The sequence below is a fragment of the Eptatretus burgeri genome, chromosome 8, assembly GCF_056783735.1.
Source record: "Eptatretus burgeri isolate ZD-2024b chromosome 8, Ebu_testis_v1, whole genome shotgun sequence".
Classification (NCBI taxonomy): Eukaryota; Metazoa; Chordata; class Myxini; order Myxiniformes; family Myxinidae; genus Eptatretus; species Eptatretus burgeri.
The window spans coordinates 14,244,433-14,264,369 of NC_140968.1; the positions used below are offsets into that span (position 1 = coordinate 14,244,433).

Genomic DNA, 19,937 nt, shown 5'->3' on the forward strand with positions numbered 1-19,937 from the left:
GCCAACATCCTCCCCAGAACCCAGTCCATACAAGTGCTGAAAAGTGTGGGGGCCAGGAAACACCCCTGATGAACTCCAGCAACAACTGGAAATAAGTCAGAAATGGTATCACCACATCTCACAGCACTCTCAGTACCAGAGTATAGTTCAGACATCAGATTGATCAGTTTTGGTGGCACCCCACGAAGACCAAGAATCCTCCAGAGGACATCCCGATTGTCTGAATCGAACGCTTTGCAGAGATCAACAAAGTCTGCAAGCAGCCCCTTCCGAAACTCTCATCTTCCTTCGGTGAGGACCCGAAGGGCAAGGATAAGGTCAATCATTGACCTCTTTGATGTAAAGCCAACTGCTCTGGACGCTGGTGCTCAAGCACATGGCGACGAACTCTATCAAGAACTATCCGAGCAAAGACCTTACCCGACACTGAGAGCAGCATCACCCCTTGGTAGTTTTTGCAGTCTTGGCGATCACCCTTCACTTTCCAGAGAGTGACAAGGCCCCTCTTCCAGTCAGTTGGAATGACTTCGAGACAGAGCACAGAACTGCCAGAACTGCATGCAACGACACGAGTGCAGCATTCCCACCAGCCTTGAGAAGTTCAGCATGGATGCCACAGATCCCAGGAGCTTTACCCCATTTCAACCGATTCACCGCAGCCTGTGTTTCCACGAACGAAGGTGGATCATGGTTGATTGGAGGATCAGCAATAGGGATAGCAACACCCCGAGCATCCAATTCAACAGCTGGTGGTTCAGCCTGGTACAGCCGCTCAAAGTAACTGGCCCAGCGGGCCTTCACTTTGGACTCCTCTGTCAAGAGCCGACCACCCTCTACTCTAACTGCAGTGCTCCGAGGGATGGGCTTGGATGAACGCAATGCGCGAATTCCCCTGTAAGCAAGACGAGAATCCCTTGACCACAGGTGATGCTCTACCCCCTCACAGATTCCTCACACATAGGCCTCCTTGTCCACCCTCACCGCACGTACAGTTTGATGCCTCAACTCCCTAAACAGTTCAGCTCTGCCATTAAGCCTGGACCTGCGACTCTGGTCAATGGCATCCAGTGTCCCTTGAGAGACAAAATTCTCCTTTGCCCTGCGGTGAGTTCCAAGACATCCACTGGCAACATCAAGGACGGTGGTCTTGAAGGCACTCCACAACTCTTCAGGATTCCCCAAAGCACCCAGAACCCTCCAAATCCCCACTCAGCCTGTTCGCAAATTCCTCAGCCACCCTCTCATCCTTGAGCTTGCCAACATCCAGCCGAGGCTGGGATCTACCCATTCTTCCAGATTTAAGCTGAAACTTCAGAGTTGCTACCACAAGCCTGTGGTCGGTATTGAGGAACTGAACACTCTGGTCGACCCTGCAGTTCTGGATCATCGTCCAGCGACCATCAATGAGCACATGGTCAATCTCCGTTGCCACACCACCAGTGTTGGAATACCAAGTCCAGCAATGAGCCTGTGGGTGCTGAAACCATGAACTGGCCACCCTCACTCCATCACCTTTTTCAAAGTCAAGGAGCTTGATGCTATTCTGGTTCACAGTTCCAGACCCATGGGGACCAACGCATGTCTCCGAACCATCAGTATCAGTTCCATTTGATGCATTGAAATTCCTCAAGATGAGAAGAGTATCTCGCCTGGGGCACTGATCAACCACAGACTCCAACGTGGTGTAGAATGTGTCCTTCCATGTCGAGGTCACTCACCTCAGTCGGAGCATATACAGACACCAGAGAAATGACACCCAAGGAGTGACGAATCCTCAGTCTCCTAATACGCTCATTGACTGTTGTTATCTCAATTATCATAAGGAGTCAGCTTATTGGACACGGTTACAGCAACTCCTTGGGCATGGTAACCATCAGAGTGATCAGACCAATAGTCGGTGTAATCACCCACTATGATATCGCCACGATCCAGTCTTCGAACCTCAGAGAGTGCTGCAATACCAATGTCCAAATGCTTGAGCTCAGATGATAACAGAGACGGGTGATCATCCGCTCTTAGGGATAGGACATTCCAGGGACCCACCCGAACGGACCACCTCAGGTTAACGCAAGGATTCCACCGTCTGGTGGACGACACCTCAGCACCACCCCGACACACACTTCCTCAATCTGACCTGGGAAGGTTACCCCGTGGTTTCCCTGCTATCATCAAAGAGTGGGGGTGCCGAAGGCTTTGCCCCAATCCTGTCATCCGATGAGCTGCCCTGCAGAGGGCAGCTGCGCAGGAGGTACTCCCACGGAGTGGCTTTTCAGATTTATTTGCGTTTTTGTGTTTTGCGGAGTGAAGGGTTTTACGGTGGCCGGAGTGCAAATCCTGCTTCCAACCTCCTCACAAAAAGTCACCAAGCAACTGCAGGAGGACGTCCGCAGACACAGTTGGGCACAAGCTATGTGTGGCCGTTGGCTCACAAGCAGTTCCTCCACCCTTTTGAAACCGGTATGGGACTAAAAAAAAAACCATGCCAAATAAACGAAATCACACATGTAATCATGCTAATTGAAAAAGATCAATGACTTCAGGTTGTTCCTATTACAGTAGTATTTATATGATAAACATATTGCATCTACTTCAGGTACAAATAAACTGGGCTTTCCCATCGGCCGACAGCACATAGTGTTGGTTAATCATGGATTTGAAATGGCTGCAGAAGCTTACCTCTTTGAGGAAGGATAGTTTATTAGTTGTATTTTTTAACACAATTGTCTTTGTGATCTAACTACAGAACTAGCCATACAATTATCAGACTCCAGCTTCCTCTGATTGATGACGATATCATTCATGAGGCCAAGAGAGTTTTAAACCACAGGACTGTTACATTGAATGTGTGGGGGAATCCATAAATAGATTGTATTAAGACTTTAGGACGGACTGTGTGAATTGTGCAGCTTAGATTTATTCTTGTATTCGATATCTGTCGAGATAAGTCATCTTGATAAACATGCACCGAGGAGGTGGTGATTGGAACACTTTGGAGCAGATAGAGTAAGATTGTATCGTGTAAAACCTCCTGTGTCAGGTGAGGCCAGGTGGAGGACTTGGGCACAAAGGCACACGAGAAAGCACTGTGCACTTTCCATCAGACATATCATGAATTGTTTGGTCGGCAAGCCACAAGTCTTGGAGGTAAAATCAGCTGCCCCGCCTTGGAGAGGGGTAGGATGCTGGAACATGTAGCATCGCCCACCAGAGGCGGCGGCCAATAATGGCCGGCCAAGTACTGAGAGCAGTCCAGAGGACCCGCCATGCAGAAGGACAGAGCCTCTGTGGAAAACCACGTTAGCAGTTGGAGTCAGACCTTCGGAGAAGCAATATCTCTCCTCTGTTTGTTTGGTCACTGCCTGAGGAGGAAGTGTTGGAGAGATCAGACAGCTTGCCATTGTCCCTCATCGCCAGTCCTACTCATCGCCATCGTACCTCGAGCCGCACTTTCCCGTGCCATGCCAACCTGCACGATCACACCGTCGTGGCATAGGTACAACCAGCTTGTGCCAGCTCAAAGTCCTCACCTGTTCCCCTTCATTGTATACAACTGGTATCGCCAGCACCATTAGGGGGTTAGCCTTATTTTAATTGTATATATGATTATGTGCTCCTTCTTCCCATTTTATTGTCTTTTGACCGCCACATCTGTAGCGTTTATTGATCGCCCTGTCTTTCACTATTCCCCAAATTTATTTGGCAAATAAATTCCCTTTTAACTATAAGAATAATTTTCCTGTTATCCTGCCTTTCCAATCGAGTGTGTGGGCATGTGTGTATGTGTGTGTGTGTGTGTGTGTGTGTGTGTGTGTGTGTGTGTGTGTGTGTGTGCGTGTGTGCGTGTGTGCGTGTGTCAGCATACATGCTCATGCTTTTGTGTGTTGAGCAGGGTGTCTGAGTTGCAGAATTCACACAATGCGAGTTGGTGGTTGGTACCTGTCCGGCCTCTGGACGTCCCCTTCGCCTTTTCCTCTGTCCAGACCTGTCTGTTCCACAGAACCGCAACAGAACTTCATTCCAGCTGTGCAAACATACACCAGGGAAATCACTTTGGATGGCAATAGTGATCTCACAACAACATTGTAGTGGCCGAACTGTTTAAGAGCCAGTGAATGACATGATTGAAGTTTTGATATGTAGATTAACATTTCTGTTGAATTCAGTGAAGTTCAAATGAATCTTTCCAGTGAGGTGTGGTGAAACTTTTTTTAACAAGCTCAAATGAGCTAAGATCCTCATCCTCTTAATGATGACGTCATAAAAACGAATATGACGTCATTGTGATGTATCAGGTTTGCGATAAGTTATCTGTGCTAATGCCCGGCTTGATTCCCGCAAACAAAATTCAAACAGCTTGCCTAGTTTCGGAGATAATGGTATCGGCGATTTCCATTAGCGGCGATATTATGACGTCAACTTTTTTTCTGGGAAAGATTCCCAAAATCAGAGATATTATGACGTCAACTTTTTTTTAGGAAGAATTTCCAAAATCGGAGATGGTTACTGCCTGCGCGTGGGTATTTTTAGATCCTCGTGGAGGATCTTCAAGTCTTACTCATGTTGTTGTTCTTGTGGACTTTTTTGTTTCACAGCCTACAGTTTTCATCGAAACTTCCTGAAACTTGGCATATATATGTAACAACCTCAAATGAGCTAAGATCCTCGTCCTCATAATGATGACGTCATAAAAACGAATATGATGTCATTGTGATGTGTCAGGTTTGCGATAAATTATCTGTGCTAATGCCCGGCTTGATTCCCGCAAACAAAATTCAAACAGCTTGCCTATTTTCGGAGATAATGGGACAGGCGATTTGTATTCGTGGCGATATTATGACGTCAACTTTTTTCTAGGAAGAATTTCCAAAATCGGAGATGGTTACTGCCTGCATGTGGGCTTTCTGCATATACATGGCAAGTTTCACGAAGATCCGATGAAAACTCTGGGTTGTGAAACAAAAAGTCAAAAAATAGGAATGACATCATAAAATTGATATGACGTCATAGTGATGTATCATATGTGCAGTAATTCATCTCTGCTAATGCCCTCTTTGCTTCCCGCAAACAGAATTCAAAAAGCTTGCCGAGTTTCGGAGATAATTTTTTAAGCGATTTCCATTAGCGGAGATATTTTGACTTCATAACTTTTTTTCTTTTGAAAATTTTTCAAAAGGAGATGGTTACTGTCTGCGCAGGGAATTTTTACATATATACACCAAGTTTCAGGAAGTTTCGATGAAAACTGTAGGCTGTGAAACAAAAAAGTCCACAAGAACAACAACATGAGTAAGACTTGGAGATCCTTCCCGAGGATCTAAAAATGGTATAGCTGGAAAGCTAATAATCGGTTTACTTGGTTCGAAAACGAATAATCGATTTACTTGCAATAAAATTAACATCTGTTTAATCATAAAATTGCCTTTTAAAAAAAGTCTGTCCTTGTGGAATAGAAGAAGCAGGAGCTGGAACTTCAATATCGCAATTCTGATGTACAACAGCAGGAACCATTTAGAATAAAGCGTAACGGACACAGAAGGAGCACACAAAATTATCCTTACTATAATTCACGGACCTGTGTCTGTCTGTCTGTCTGTCTGTCTGTCTGTCTGTCTGTCTGTGTGTGTGTGTGTTTATTAATTGCCGGAATCCTTCGGATTTTGGCAATTATGTTGGTCGGTTGTGTGTGTGTGTCATTCTGTCTGTTTGTTTGTGTGTTTGTTTACCCTGCAGCAGCCACACTGTTTCAGTGATCACGACCAAACTGGGCACAGACGTCGGCCATGGTCCAACTTCGACACTTGTCGTTTTTGGTGAATCTAGGTCAAAGGTCAAGGTCAAGGTCACCGAAAAACCGAAATTCTTATTTTCGCAATAACGTTCGCTAAAATGGTCGTATCGACTTCGAACCAAATCGAAAATGTGCATCTTCCAATTCTGCGTCCAACCATACGTCTCATTGGGGTGTCACACCAACACCCTTCTTCGCGGTCGGGGTTCGAATGTCAGGGAAAGGGGGGGGTCGGGTCAAAAATTTCAAATTGCGATAAAAACGCCATTTCAAGTCCAATTGACTTCCAAGTTATGATCATGACCAAACTAAGTGCTACAACTCATTAAACGGTAGCACTATCGACTTATAAGAACCAAATTGATTTCCAGGTTTTTGTTTTTTCAGAGATCATGGAGATATGACAAAGTTATTCCGGCAATTCCTTGCTCAACGAGCAATTTCATTTGTTTGTTTGCCGCGATACTCCTGCAGTTCTGTGCTGATTACATATAGACTTGCTGCATATGATCAGCATGACCCCAATTAATGTATAAGGGTGTTTTTATCTTTGCCGCTGGTCTTGGGGGGGGGGGAGGGGAAGAGGGGGCACGCAAATTCTCCATGTAAATGTGTATCGTGTCACGCCGCCTAAAGGTGGGGAAGGGTATTACAAGTCTCCATCATTTACAGTGCAGTGAGTTGTTTTGAATTACTAGTACATGCCCGTATGTACGTGGCCGTACGTGGAAAAAAACAACAACAACACACAGGCCGTTCCTTCGCTCTCGTAAACGACGACTGGATTGGGACATTGTGTTTATCTATAAATGCGCATAAGAAATCGAGAAATTATAAGAATACACGAAGTCATCACGATCCGGAAGTCCGTACGTTGTAACCCGTAATGGGGAACGCGGCTGAGGATCTCTTCCCCATTGGCCACGCCCATGCAGCAACGTGTCCTTTCATTGGTTTGGTAAATAAATGGCCATAACTTGGGAACCATTTGTCCGATTAATATCAAACCTTGAAAAGGCACATCCTCAGGTCCCCAGCAATATACCTGGCAAGTTTCAATTAGATCAGACTAGTGGTTGTCAAGAAACAGCGGTCTCACACACACACACACACACACACACACACACACACACACACACACACACACACACACACACACACACACACACACACACACACACACACACACACACACACACACACACACACACACACACACACACAAAATGCAAAAACCTGGAAATCAATTTGGTTCTTATAAGTTGATAGTGCTACCGTTTAATGAGTTATAGCACTTCGTTTGGTCATGATCATAACTTGGAAGTCAATCGAACTTGAAATGGAGTTTTATCGCAATTTGAAAGTTTTGACCCGACCCCCCCTGACATTCGACCCCCGACGGCCAAGAAGGGTGTTGGTGCGACACCGCAATGAGACATATGGTTGGACGCAGAATTGGAAGATGCACATTTTGGATTTGGTTTGAAGTCGATACGACCATTTTAGCGAACGTTATTGCGAAAATAAGAATTTGTTTTTCGGTGACCTTGACCTTGACCTTTGACCTAGATTCACCAAAAACAACGAGTGTCTAAGTTGGACCATGGCCAACGTCTGTACCCAGTTTGGTCATGATCGCTGAAACGGTGTGGCTGCTACAGGGTAAACAAACACACAAACAGACAGACACACAGAATGACACACACAACCGACCCCCTTCACCTTCGGTGGCCGAGGTAACAACCACAGCCATAAGGACAGCAGAAGGAACTAGAATGGCACACGTTAGAGCACATATCTACACCCGGCTGAACAGTTTATATTTTTTTGTATCTCAATGATATGCCGGATCTGCATCCGGACCTGAACCAAAATCGAATCAGCTTGTTCTCATCACCTTTCCATCTCATGCACCAAGTTCCATCCGAATCCGTCCATAACTTTTTGAAATATCGTGTTATGTACCGTTTTTGGCCCTATCTCTCAAGTGTAAAGAATCACTTAGAGAATTCTCGTATCTGGATCGGGATCTTCAACAAACTCAATCAATCCGTCCTTGTCACACACCCAACCTGTCCACCAAGTTTCGTCCGAATCCATCCATATCTTTTCGAGATACCCTGCTCACAGACAAACTCACATCCAAGGACAAATAAATGAGTTTGGTGTACTAAAGTTATCTTTCAAGGTCAGTCCATCTTTGGTGGCAGGGCTGGCAGGGCCGGCAGGATGGCCTAGAGGTATGCACACTCGCCTCTTAGCTGTCTAGCATGTGTTTGAATCTTGACCCAGCTGCAAACTGTCATCCCGGTGTTTCACAGGTAGCGTGATTCATCAATGTGTGTGCCATCCCTCGGATGGATTTTAAAATGGTGTCTGCCTGCTTGCATTAGTCGTTAGACGTTAAAGATTCCACGGTGTCTTTTCCAAAGAGTCGGCGAGGTATTGCTGGAACCATGGGAAAAAATCCAAATTCCTGCCCGAGGTATTACTGGGAAGACAGTGGCAAACCACCGAGCATAATCCTTGCCAAGAAACTGCTTCGGCAATGCTGAACCTACCTTTGGGCAGAACACCAGAATATGAATACATTGGTGTGGAAAGCAGTGAACACACCTTTGTTAAATCTGATCCAGATTTTCTTCCAATGGAAGTAGAATAGGATTCTAAATTGGAACATTAATTTTGGATCCCTCTTTCATGAAGGTTTTTTTCATTATGAAGTCGCCCACTTTACTTATCGGGGGCTCATTTAGACAATTTGTGAAATTTCAAAAATGTATTTCTAAACTTTTTGAGAATCTGCACCTGCGTTGAAATTTCCTCACCTGCACCTGTTTGGCAATTGACTGTCGTAATATCAGGGAAACTCCGACGCACAGGGAGACCATTTGACGCGCCGCACGTATGACACCAAATTTACAATGATCTGTCCAGTTTAAACGAGTGCTTTGTATTTCAACGTTCCTCTTTCAAAGAAACCACTTTAATCAAAACCGACAAAATCATATTTGTGGAAGTAATAAACTCTTTGAGATATTTATAACACACTAGCAGGGTCAACGTCCTGGCACTGCCTGGGGGAGGGTAGCCAGCACTGCCCAGGTGGGTGAGATTTGTCCTGGCGGTGGTTTATGGACGTGTTGGACATTGAAAAGCTCTGTAGTTATCGGCATCATGGTGGTTACCTTTTGCCTGCGGGCCAGCAGCAGCACTGCCTGACCCTACATCCCAATATACACTTTGTAACGGCCTCTGGTGGCTTCAAACCAGATGCCAAGGGCAGGGTACGTCAGCTTAAAACCTTGCCCAGTTTCTGAAGTACCTCCACCCAACATATGGGGGGCTTTACGTGCTCCGGTTCAGTCACGAAAAATAATGTCCAAACAAACGTACAAACAAACGTACAAACAAACACACAAACACTTGAAAATCATCAACACAGATTGTTGATGGGCATAACTATGTGAAAACAATGCGCACAGGACAATGGAATGAAAACTGTCTCGTCGGTGTTGGTCAAAGGCATCAACTCTCATGCTGTACAGCATATCTGTTTAAATCCACAATGTTGACCTCATTCTGGAAATTAAAGGCCCTTGATAAATCCTTGCCAAATCATCAGGTATAAAATTACAATAATATTGCCACCTAATCCCAAATGACGTAAACGTATCGTGATCTGAAACAGGTACCGGCTGTTCTTCCAAGCAGATGGCGGATATCCTCCACATTACTCATGACATGACTAACCTGCTGCCCGATGGGAAGCATTCTCTACAGTCACGTGAAAGAGGCAATTAACAAACATCACGTTGCCACATGGCTGCAGAACTTCAACAAATCCTCAAGTTTTCATACTCAATCGAAGCGATCGACTCTCGTATACGAGAAGACCGGCAGAGCTTGGATGAAGGAACAAATGGATTGGGTTGAGGATGAACAGGTGATCCACCTTTGTGCACCATTGTGGACAGACGCCGTGCAGTTGAATTCAGTTGACATGTGCAACATGTATATCGATGGGATGAATGAGAGTATATAACAAGTACGAGGTTAAAGCATCGCGTAAAATAGATGATACGCACATTAAAAGAACCCACGAATGTCAAAACACCACAATGGAGTAAAAGTCCCCTGGAAGCAACAAAATCACAGGAAACGCAACACACAATTGGCATGAATTCTACAATGGTAATGTACCGTATTCACTGTCACAGTGCGTTCGGATTAACCGCAGTCCTTGGAGTATTTGCAATATAAATGGAAATGGTGAGGGAGAAAATACCATGGGCTTTGTGGTGTTGCAGGAGGGGGGAATTATAGGGGCTTTCCAACCCAATGGTTCCGAGAAGGTTAGACGGTTTCCTGGGGTTTTCAGATTAATGCTGTCTCCGAACAGTGAAGCAATATTCGGGAAAGCACGCCATGTGGAGCACAAGCCCTTTCAAAGATAAGTAATCTACTGGATTAGAGATTAATATTTTTCCTTCTTTTTATTTATTTATCTGAATTCATTGTGGAGGGGAAATTTTTTGAAGACACAGTTACTGAACAGTCATTTAGTTAGTGTGTGTGTGTGTGTGTGTGTGTGTGTGTGTGTGTGTGTGTGTGTGTGTGTGTGTGTGTGTGTGTGTGTGTGTGTGTGTGTGTGAGCGTACAGAACAAAAGGCTGTCTGCCTCTCCGATTACGCGGTTAACAAGAGGCATGGATCGAAGGTGTAACAGCATTAGTAATAACACTTATTTATCATCATATAGTAACAGCAATATGTTGGACAAGTGTAGAATTTCCCAACTTTACAAACATAGTACAGGATATATTTAATGAAAATATTAAACAAATTTTGTGAAAAATTTTTGTACTACATAAAATATTTACATATTTGCTTCCGTTCGTTGGAAAGTACCGTGAAATTTACAATTGAGTGGTTGTGAGCGAGAGATTTGATATCTTGCAGAGGGTAAAGAAACAGGGAGGGAATTGTCACGTACTCATCCAGTCTGGTGAGTTATTAATACCTCAGGCAAGGAAGCACACACACCAACAACAGAGTGAAAGGGTTATTCAGAGAATTTGTATCGGACGTTCATTCATCAATCCCACATTGCATGACTCACAAAATTTGAGTGAAAAAAAAAATCAAAAACCCCCCCCCCAAAAAACCAGACAACAGAAGATATAATATCTGCAAGCAGACATGGTTAAAAATTTTTTTTTTAAATGTGTTCAAACTGTGAAACATTATGACATCATAGTGATGTGAACCAACAATAGGGTCTTTCACATCGATCGAAGGCTAACAGTGGATATTTTGCTGAAACGTATTGTGGATATTTAACTCTGCCACCGAAGGTGGACGGATGTTATGTAACCACGTCTGTTTGTCCGTCTGTGAGCAGGATATCTCAACAAGTTATGGGACGGATTCGAACGAAATTTGATGGACAGTTTGGGTGTGTGATAAGGACTAATTGATTAGATTTTGGAGGAGGATCTGGATATGAGAGTTTTTTTTTTTTAATTTTTAAAGTGATTCTTAATAATTGCGAGATAGGGCCAATAACGACATATAAGCACGATATTTCAAAAAAAAAAGTTACGGACGGATTATGACCAAACTTGGTGGATGAGTTGGTTCGGTGACAAGAGCAGGCCGATTCGATTTTTGGTTCAGGTCCGAATCCAGATACAGCCTTTCAGTGGGATACAAAACCTAAACGAGTCTGCTTGGCAGAGGTATGCGCTCTACCCTGTTCCCTCCTACTTCAGTAATGGTATACATGGACATGAAGAGACATCGTACTTTTACACAAATTACAAGGACATTAAGAAATGAACAAAGAAGCACATTATATGGTATTTCAACCACAAATTGAATCATAATCCATGGACTTAGATGGAACCCCAAACAGTTAAACATCACGACGGTTGATTTTTTGAATGAGGTTGTGCGTGATTTCAAGAGAATCCACCAACGGCCAAAGAGTCTCACCCGGCAATGTCCTCCTTACTCTCGCCTCTGACATAGAAGTCACGTTCCGGGGTGACGATGCACAGAGAGTTTTTCTGATCTGTGCGGCCATCAGCTTGCACTATCTCTGTGCTCTGACGAAGATCAATAATGCCTTGGGGCAGCGTGGTGGGCTACAGGGAGTGTAAAAGAACAACATGTTAATGGTAATATTTATCAGAAGGAATTTTATAGTACTCTCGAATAATTATTAACATAATCACAGTGTTAACAGGATAGTGCAGAGGTAGTGCACTTGCCTTTGTTCTGTCTAGCCTGGGTTCGATATTTCAAAAGTCGTGGATGGATTATAACAAAAACTTGGTGGATTAGTTGCTTAGGTGACAAGGACAAGCCAATTCGATTTTGCTTGAGGTCCGAATGCAGATCCGGCCTATGAATGGGAAACAAAACGTAAACTGTCCTTCCTGGTGGAGGTACGCGTTCTACCTGGTGCCGTTATAGTTATGAATGAAAATGGCTTTCCACCGGGTCATTTTTCCATAAAATGCACTGAAGTGAGCCGTCGTATCTTGGGAAGTTTAGGGAAATCCCACAACGAAGGTATCATTGGGGTATGCATGGAATCTTGAGATTCTCAATCAGCATCATGAAGGTATGCAAAGAATTTTGAGATTCTCAATCAGTGTCATGCCTAATTGGTCAAGGTGAGATGCAGTGTGTGACAACTCAAACATTTTTGTTGCTTTATAACCAGAGATAAAACATTTTTGTGCATTTACCTGTACGGTAATTGAAATAAAAAGTTCCCTTACCAATGCATCCAATGCAAACCGGAGCTTTCCATTCCCACACAACAGGAAGAATCTTCGTTGCCACTTCTGTTTTAAGGTGGGAAACAGGAGAGGGGTAATAATATCATCGATATTTAATCAACCTGCGACTGAGAATGGTGTCCATGCAGAGGTACAGTACTTAAATGTAAATAAATAAGAGTTCCCTCACAATGAACTTCAACACAGGAGGAGGTTATTAAGCTCATCAAGCCTGCGCAATGGTTGTCTACCTCTGGTTGTTTGTCCCATGCGCTATCCTTTTAAGTGCTGAGTGTCAAGCAATGCAGCAGCACATATATCATCAGGCATTTGAAAAGTTTTTGGTATGACAAATTGATTTTAAAGACTTTAAACCGTTGCTTTGAAAAAAAAAAACATCACAGATGAACAAAGTGAGGTTGATCGTTCTCCGCGTGATGAGCACACATGATGAAGCCCGCATGAAAAGTCAGTTTTGCCGGTCATGTGACTTGCCCTGCTCTGCTGGATTGGGTTTCTGAAGTTGGTGCCTTCAGGAGCCAAGCACAGCCATCCGCCATAAATAGGTTTCGCCTGAAAAAAAAAAATGGAACATATTGTATCACATGCGGATGAAGCTCGAGGTTAGTAAGTGTCATCGTTGCAGCAGACCATGGTAAACGTGGTGCACAGGCAAGAGTTCTATAAAACAAAAGGCATTTCCTATAGATCTGCCAGTTTCACGGCTTCACCTTACTAAACTCGTGATAAAGGTTTACCGACGCCAAATTTGCTGAAATTTGCATCGCTGACCTGATTCACGTCTCTTTTCATGTTGTACCCGCGGCACACATTCTCAAGGATTAAGTGATCCATTTGATTTTCCAAAAACAAAGAAACGACTGTCATCCGATTGTCCCATCGAGCGTTGTATTTTCAAATGGAACACATCGTTTTTGGAACAAATGCTTTTTGCAAGTTCCTTCTGCACAAATCACCAATTATTATTTCCTTGCTGGATTAACTTCGGTGATGTGTTGGTGACGTTGTCCTTTCCTCCTCTACTTGTACACGTGACGACTCGAAGATTCATCGTTCACGTGTACGCGTACGTGGTAAGCAAAAAAATTCCCCCAACAACAGCAAGGTCGAGGCAGGAACACAGGACAACCATGAAGTATCCGTACTCGCCTCTGAGGTTTGAATCTCGACCCAGCTTTGAACCGTCATCCTGATGTTTCGCAGGCAGGGAGAGGCATCAACGTGTGCATCGTCCCGCGGATGGACCATAAAATTGGTGATCCGTCTGCCAGCATCAGTTCGTAAATGTGAAACATTCCACAGTGTCTTTCGCGAAGAGTCTGCCGGTTATCAACGGCACTCAGAAAAATTACAAATTCTTGCCCCCTGGGAAGGCAATGGCAAACTACCAAGCATAACCCTGGCCAATAAACAGCTTTCACACCACCAAGGCTCTCTAAAAGGGGTATGGTACATACCATCTCATCTCAACGTTTCAGGACAGATTCAGACGAAAATTGGTGGACATGTTGGATAGGTGACAAGAACAAGCCGGTTCGATTTTGGTTCAGGTCCGGATCCAGATCTGGCCTATCAGTGGGATACAACACGTAATCTGTTCGGCCTGGTGGAGGTATGCATTCTCCGAGTGCTCGTTCTCAGTATGCTGATGGTATGGTGGGTTGAAAAGCACTTAGATGTTAATGCTAGCTTTCCTTCTCTAATTTTCCTTCAAATTCTTGTCCCTTGAGCAGATTTCCTCATGTCTTACAAACTTCGATGATATTTGTTATATCATTGTTACTTTCTTTATGCGAATAAAAGTTTGTTATGTTTTCAACACCCTTACATTATAATGCTCTCCTTTCGTTTTGTCGGGTTTGTAAGGGTTACATTTTTCCAGATCGTTACAACATGCCGAGCCATGCTGCGGTGTGTTCTAATTCCTAACGATATGCCTGCAAGAACTGGCCTTCCCTGACATGATCAAATGCTTTCTTGTGTCAATTGGATTGACTAGTACGGGCCCGTAGGGGCGGGCCCGTAGGTGCGTGCCTGTAGGTGAGTGCCAGTATATGCAGCCCTTTCTCGCCCCTCTCTCTCGCCCCCTCTCTCGCCCCCCTCTCTCATCCCCCCTCTCACCCCCCTATATCGCCCCCTCTCTCACCCCCTCTCTCTCCCCAACTCTCTTGCCGCCCCTCTAGTCTCGCCCTTCCTCTCTCCCCCTCCTCTATCGCCCCCACTCTCATCCCCCCCTCTCCCGTCTCCCTCTCTCGCAGATATTGGTTGACAGATAAATGGCCGTAACTTGGGAACCGCTCGTCCGATTGATATCAAACCTTGAAAAGGCACATCCGCGGGTCCCCAGCAATATTCCTGGCAAGTTTCAATCAGACCGGACTATCAATCGGGCAAAAAAAATATTTAAAAAAATAATAAAAAATAAATAAAGATTACTTGTGACGTCATTCGTGACGTCATAGCACCGTGTCTCGTCATTGGTCGACAGATAAATGGTCGTAACTTGGGAACCGCTTGTCCGATTAATATCAAACCTTGAAAAGGCACATCAACGGGTCCCCAGCAATATTCCTGGCAAGTTTCAATGAGATCGGACCATCAATCGTGCAAAAACAAATAAATAAATAAATAAACATTATTGTGACGTCATATCACCGTGTCTTGTCATTGGTCGACAGATAAATGGTCGTAACTTGGGAACCGCTCGTCCGATTGATATCAAACCTCGAAAAGGCACATCCGTGGGTCCCCGGCAATATTCCTGGGAAGTTTCAATCCGATCGGACCGGTGATCATCCGGTTATTAATAATTTGGGAAAAAAATGGCATGATAAGGTGAGAAGGTGGAACGACACCTTCAGCTGCCATATATACACCTTTTCAACACTGAGGTATGGGAGTATGTGCCAGAACAGCGCGTCGCTGCGTCCACTTTCCGCCGGTACTCCAGGGGCCTCCGTCTGGCCATCCCCCAGGCAGATGCCAGGCCCATCCCCATCTCCTTGAGATGATGGTCAACCTGCTGCAACCATGAGGCACGTGGTCGGCCCACTGGCCTCCTCCACTCATGAGACTCCCTCGCTGAGAGAATCTGGTGAGCAGGATCAGCGTCAGGAAAACGAGCCACATGTCCATACAGCCGCAGCTGACGCTCACGGACTATGCAGGTAACGAATCTCATCCGAGTCTCTCTCAGCAACCGCTCGTTGGACACAAAATCCGACCAGCGATAGCCAAGGATTCTCCGAAGAGACCTGGTACCAAAGGAATTAAGTCTCCGTCTCAGATCCTTGGTCAAAGTCCAAGTCTCGCACCCATAGAGCAAGACTGGAAGTACCAAGGACCTGAAGACTCGGACTTTCGTCCTCCCGCACAGGTACCGGCAGCGCCACACCCCATGATCCAGTGAATCCATGACTCCCCAGGCCCGACCCAGACGTCTATTGACCTCCGGCTCACAACCTGCGGAGACATGAATATCACTGCCAAGGTAAGTGAATCTATCCACGACCTCAACATCCTCACCACAAACAGACACAGACAGGACAGCAGCATCCAAGATGTCACCGAAAGCCTGGATCTTAGTTTTGACCCAAGCAATCCGTAATCCCAACGGCTCCGACTCCTCATTCAGCACCTCGAGGGCCCCCAAGAGGATGTCTAAAGTCTCCGCAAAGATGACTGCATCATCTGCAAAGTCAAGGTCCGAGATCTTGACATTGCCAAACGATGCACCACAACTTGATCGCTCCGACATCCTCCCAAAAATCCAGTCCATACAAGTGCTGAAAAGTGTGGGGGCAAGTACACATCCCTGACGAACTCCAGTAACAACTGGAAATAAGTCAGAGATGGCACCACCACACTTCACAGCACTCTCAGTACCAGAGTAGAGTTCAGACATCAGATCGATCAGTTTCGGTGGCACCCCACGAAGACCAAGAATCCTCCAGAGGACATCCCGATTCACTGAATCGAACGCTTTACAGAGATCAACATAGGCTGCAAGCAGCCCCTGCCGAAACTCTCGTCTGCGTTCGGTGAGGACACGAAGTGCAAGGATACGGTCAATCGTTGACCTCTTTGGTGTAAAGCCTGACTGCTCTGGACACTGGTGCTCAAGCAGATGGTGGCGAACCCTATCTAGAATTATCCGAGCAAAGACCTTGCCCGGCACTGAGAGCAGCGTCACCCCTCGGTAGTTGTTGCAGTCTTGGCGATCACCCTTCCCTTTCCAGAGAGGGACAACAAGGCCCCTCTTCCAGTCAGTTGGGATGATGCCTGTGTTCCAGGCAGAGCACAAAACTGCATGCAACGACACGAGTGCAGCATTTCCACCAGCCTTGAGAAGTTCAGCATGGATGCCACAGATCCCTGGAGCTTTGCCCCGTTTCAACTGGTTCACCGCAGCCCGTGTTTCCACAAGCGATGGTGGACCACAGTTGATTCGAGGGTCAGCAACAGGGATTGTAACACCCTTGACGTCCAACTCGACAGCTGGGGGATCAGCCTGGTACAACCGCTCAAAGTAACCGGCCCAGCGGGCCTTCACTTCAGACTCCTCTGTCAAGAGCCTACCACTCTCTGCTCGAACTGCAGTGCTCCGAGGGATGGGCTTGGATGAACGTAATGTGCGAATTCCCCTGTAAGCGGGACGAGAATCACCTGTCCACAGGTGATGCTCTACCCCCTCACAGATTCCTCGCACATAGGCCTCCTTGTCCACCCTCAGTGCACGTACAATTTTACGCCTCAGCTCCCTGAACAGCTCAGCTCTGCCATTCAGCCTGGCCCTGCGACTCTGGTCAATGGTATCCAGTGTCCCTTGAGAGACAAAATTCTTCTTTGCCCTGCGGTGAACTCCAAGGCATCCACCGGCAACATCAAGGACGGTGGTCTTGAAGGCGCTCCACAACTCTTCAGGACCCCCCAAAGCACCCAGACCCCCCAAGTGTCCACTCAGCCTGTTCGCAAACTCCTCAGCTACTCTCTCATCCCTGAGCTTGGCAACATCCAGCCTAGGCTGGGATGGTACCATTCTCCAGGATTTAAGGTGCAGCTTTAGAGTTGCTACAACAAGCCTGTGGTCAGTATTGAGGAACTGAGCACTCCGGTAGACCCTGCAGTTCTGGATCATCCTCCAACGACCGTCAATGAGGACATGGTCAATCTCCTTTGCCACACCGCCAGCGTTGGAATACCAAGTCCAGCGATGAGCTTGCGGGCGCTGAAACCATGAACCAGCCACCCTAAGTCCATGACTTCTTGCAAAGTCAAGGAACTTAGTGCTATTCTGGTTCATAGTTCCTGACCCATGGGGACCAACACACACCTCATAACCATCCCTATCAGTTCCAGTCGATGCATTGAAATCCCCCAAGACTAGAAGTGTATCTCGTCTGGGGCACTGATCAACCACAGACTCGAGTGTGGCGTAGAATGTGTCCTTCACGGTGAGATCACTCGCCTCAGTCGGAGCATAAATAGAGACCAGGGAAATGACACCCAAGGAGTGGCGAATCCTTAATCTCATAATACGCTCGTTGACCGGTGTTACCTCAATTATCATTGGGGTCAGCTTATTGGACACAGCTACAGCAACTCCTTGGGTATGGTAACCATCAGAGCGACCAGACCAATAGTAGGTGTAACCACCCACCATTATCTCGCCGCAATCCGGTCTCCGAACCTCAGAGAGAGCTGCAATCCCGATGTCCAAACGCTTGAGCTCAGATGATAACAGAGACAGGTGATCATCCTCTCTTAGGGATAGGACATTCCAGGCACCCACCCGAAGGGACCGCCTCAGGTTAACCCAAGGAGACCGCCGTCTGGTGGACGACACCTCAGCACCACTCCGACACACTCTCCCGCAATCTGACCCAGGGATGTTACCCCGTGGTTTCCCTCCTATCAAAGATTGGGGGTCCCGAAGGCTTTGCCCCAATCCCGTCATCCGGTGAGCTGCCCTGCGAAAGGAAGCTGCACAGGAGGTACTCCCACGGAGTAGGTTTTCAGATTTTTTTGCGTTTTTGCGTTTTGCGGAATGAAGGGTTTTACGGTGGCCGGAGTGCAAATCCTGCCACCAACCTCCTAATAAGAAGTAACCCAACTGCAGGAGGACGTCCGCAGACACAGTTGGGCACTAGATATGGATGGCCGTTGGCTCACAAGGAGCTCCTCCGCCCTTTGACAGGTTTTGTTTTTAATCCTGCTGGGTGTCCATATCCAAACACCCTCCTCACCAGAAAACCTGGTGGGGGAGACGGTTTAGTCGCCGACAACCCGACCATGGAACAGGTTAGTACAGGTTTACATGGTACCTGTAGCAGGTCACAGATCAACCTGACCTGACGTTAGTAAACACCTGACGTTTCAACACTGAAAAGGCAGTAAAATGGCCGTACCTTGGGAACCGCTCGTCCGATCGACATCAAACCTGGAAAAGGCACATCTGCGGGGCCCCGGCAATATTCCTGGCAAGTTTCAATCAGATCGGACTGGCGGTCGTCGAGAAACGGCGGTCGCAGACAGACACACACACACACACACACACACACACACACACACACACACACACACACACACACACACACACTACTGGAATTATAGATAATACACGAGCCACACACACCAGAGGAAACTTCTTTCTTCACGATACTCCATGACACAGCTGAATGTGTTTGCACATAGTTTGTCAAAACTCATGAGCAATCTTTCATCAAGCAACAAATCAGTGGCATTTGTTGCATTTTCGTAGAAAGACAGATAAAACAATTGCCACTGATGCAATCTTTACTCCTGAAGGTCTTTCATGGATGGGTTGTCTACCGCAACTGAAGCGTGCTCAGCAGGAACTATGCTTGTGCATATCCATGAGTTGTTTTTTCTCACCATTAAATGATGGTATTGCATAATCACACTTAACATCTTCTTGTGGAGATATCTTTCAGGCAAGTTGAGTCATGAACGTAACGTCTTGAAAAGGTGACGAACAATGGTATGTGATTGTTTTCCTCAATGGCACGAAGCATTCCAGGCTGCAGCAGTGCTCTTGTTTCTGGGTTTTCAATTTCTGGGACGAGGTTCGTGGAAGAGTTGTACAATAAGACTGTGGAAGGTTGCCAGAACCAAAAAGTGAACAGGAATGATGCCTTGAATTGAAATTTCGAGTATGGGCAGTCCCCGCAAGGAATCAGATGCGGTATAGAGATTTAGGCTGGAGGAATGAGGCTTCTTAACCGCCGGTGGAAATAAAGGTCATGTTAAAACCCCAAGGACTCCATGGGGCCGTCAAGGCTATGGTTTTATTATCTGGAAATGGCCCAGTGGCACACA

At 46.0% G+C, this 19,937-nt stretch overlaps 1 protein-coding gene across 4 annotated transcripts in view; it reads right to left on the bottom strand.

The window, feature by feature from the left end:
• Positions 1-19,937, bottom strand: part of LOC147021150 (uncharacterized) — a 163,329-nt gene that overhangs the window by 80,454 nt on the left and 62,938 nt on the right. For 3 of the 4 annotated variants that reach the window (XM_085890987.1, XM_085890989.1, XM_085890988.1), the window contains 4 exons: positions 13,074-13,151; positions 12,579-12,644; positions 11,785-11,936; positions 3,937-4,021 (listed from right to left, as the gene is read on the bottom strand). Coding sequence is in view for 3 of the 4 variants with exons in the window: in XM_085890989.1 (XP_085747115.1) it covers positions 3,937-4,021; positions 11,785-11,936; positions 12,579-12,644; positions 13,074-13,151 (381 nt within the window). In the remaining variant the exon portion in view is untranslated. Of the gene's footprint in view, positions 1-3,936; positions 4,022-11,784; positions 11,937-12,578; positions 12,645-13,073; positions 13,152-19,006; positions 19,196-19,937 lie in introns of those variants that run through there. The other variant, XM_085890990.1, reaches the window with a different exon arrangement.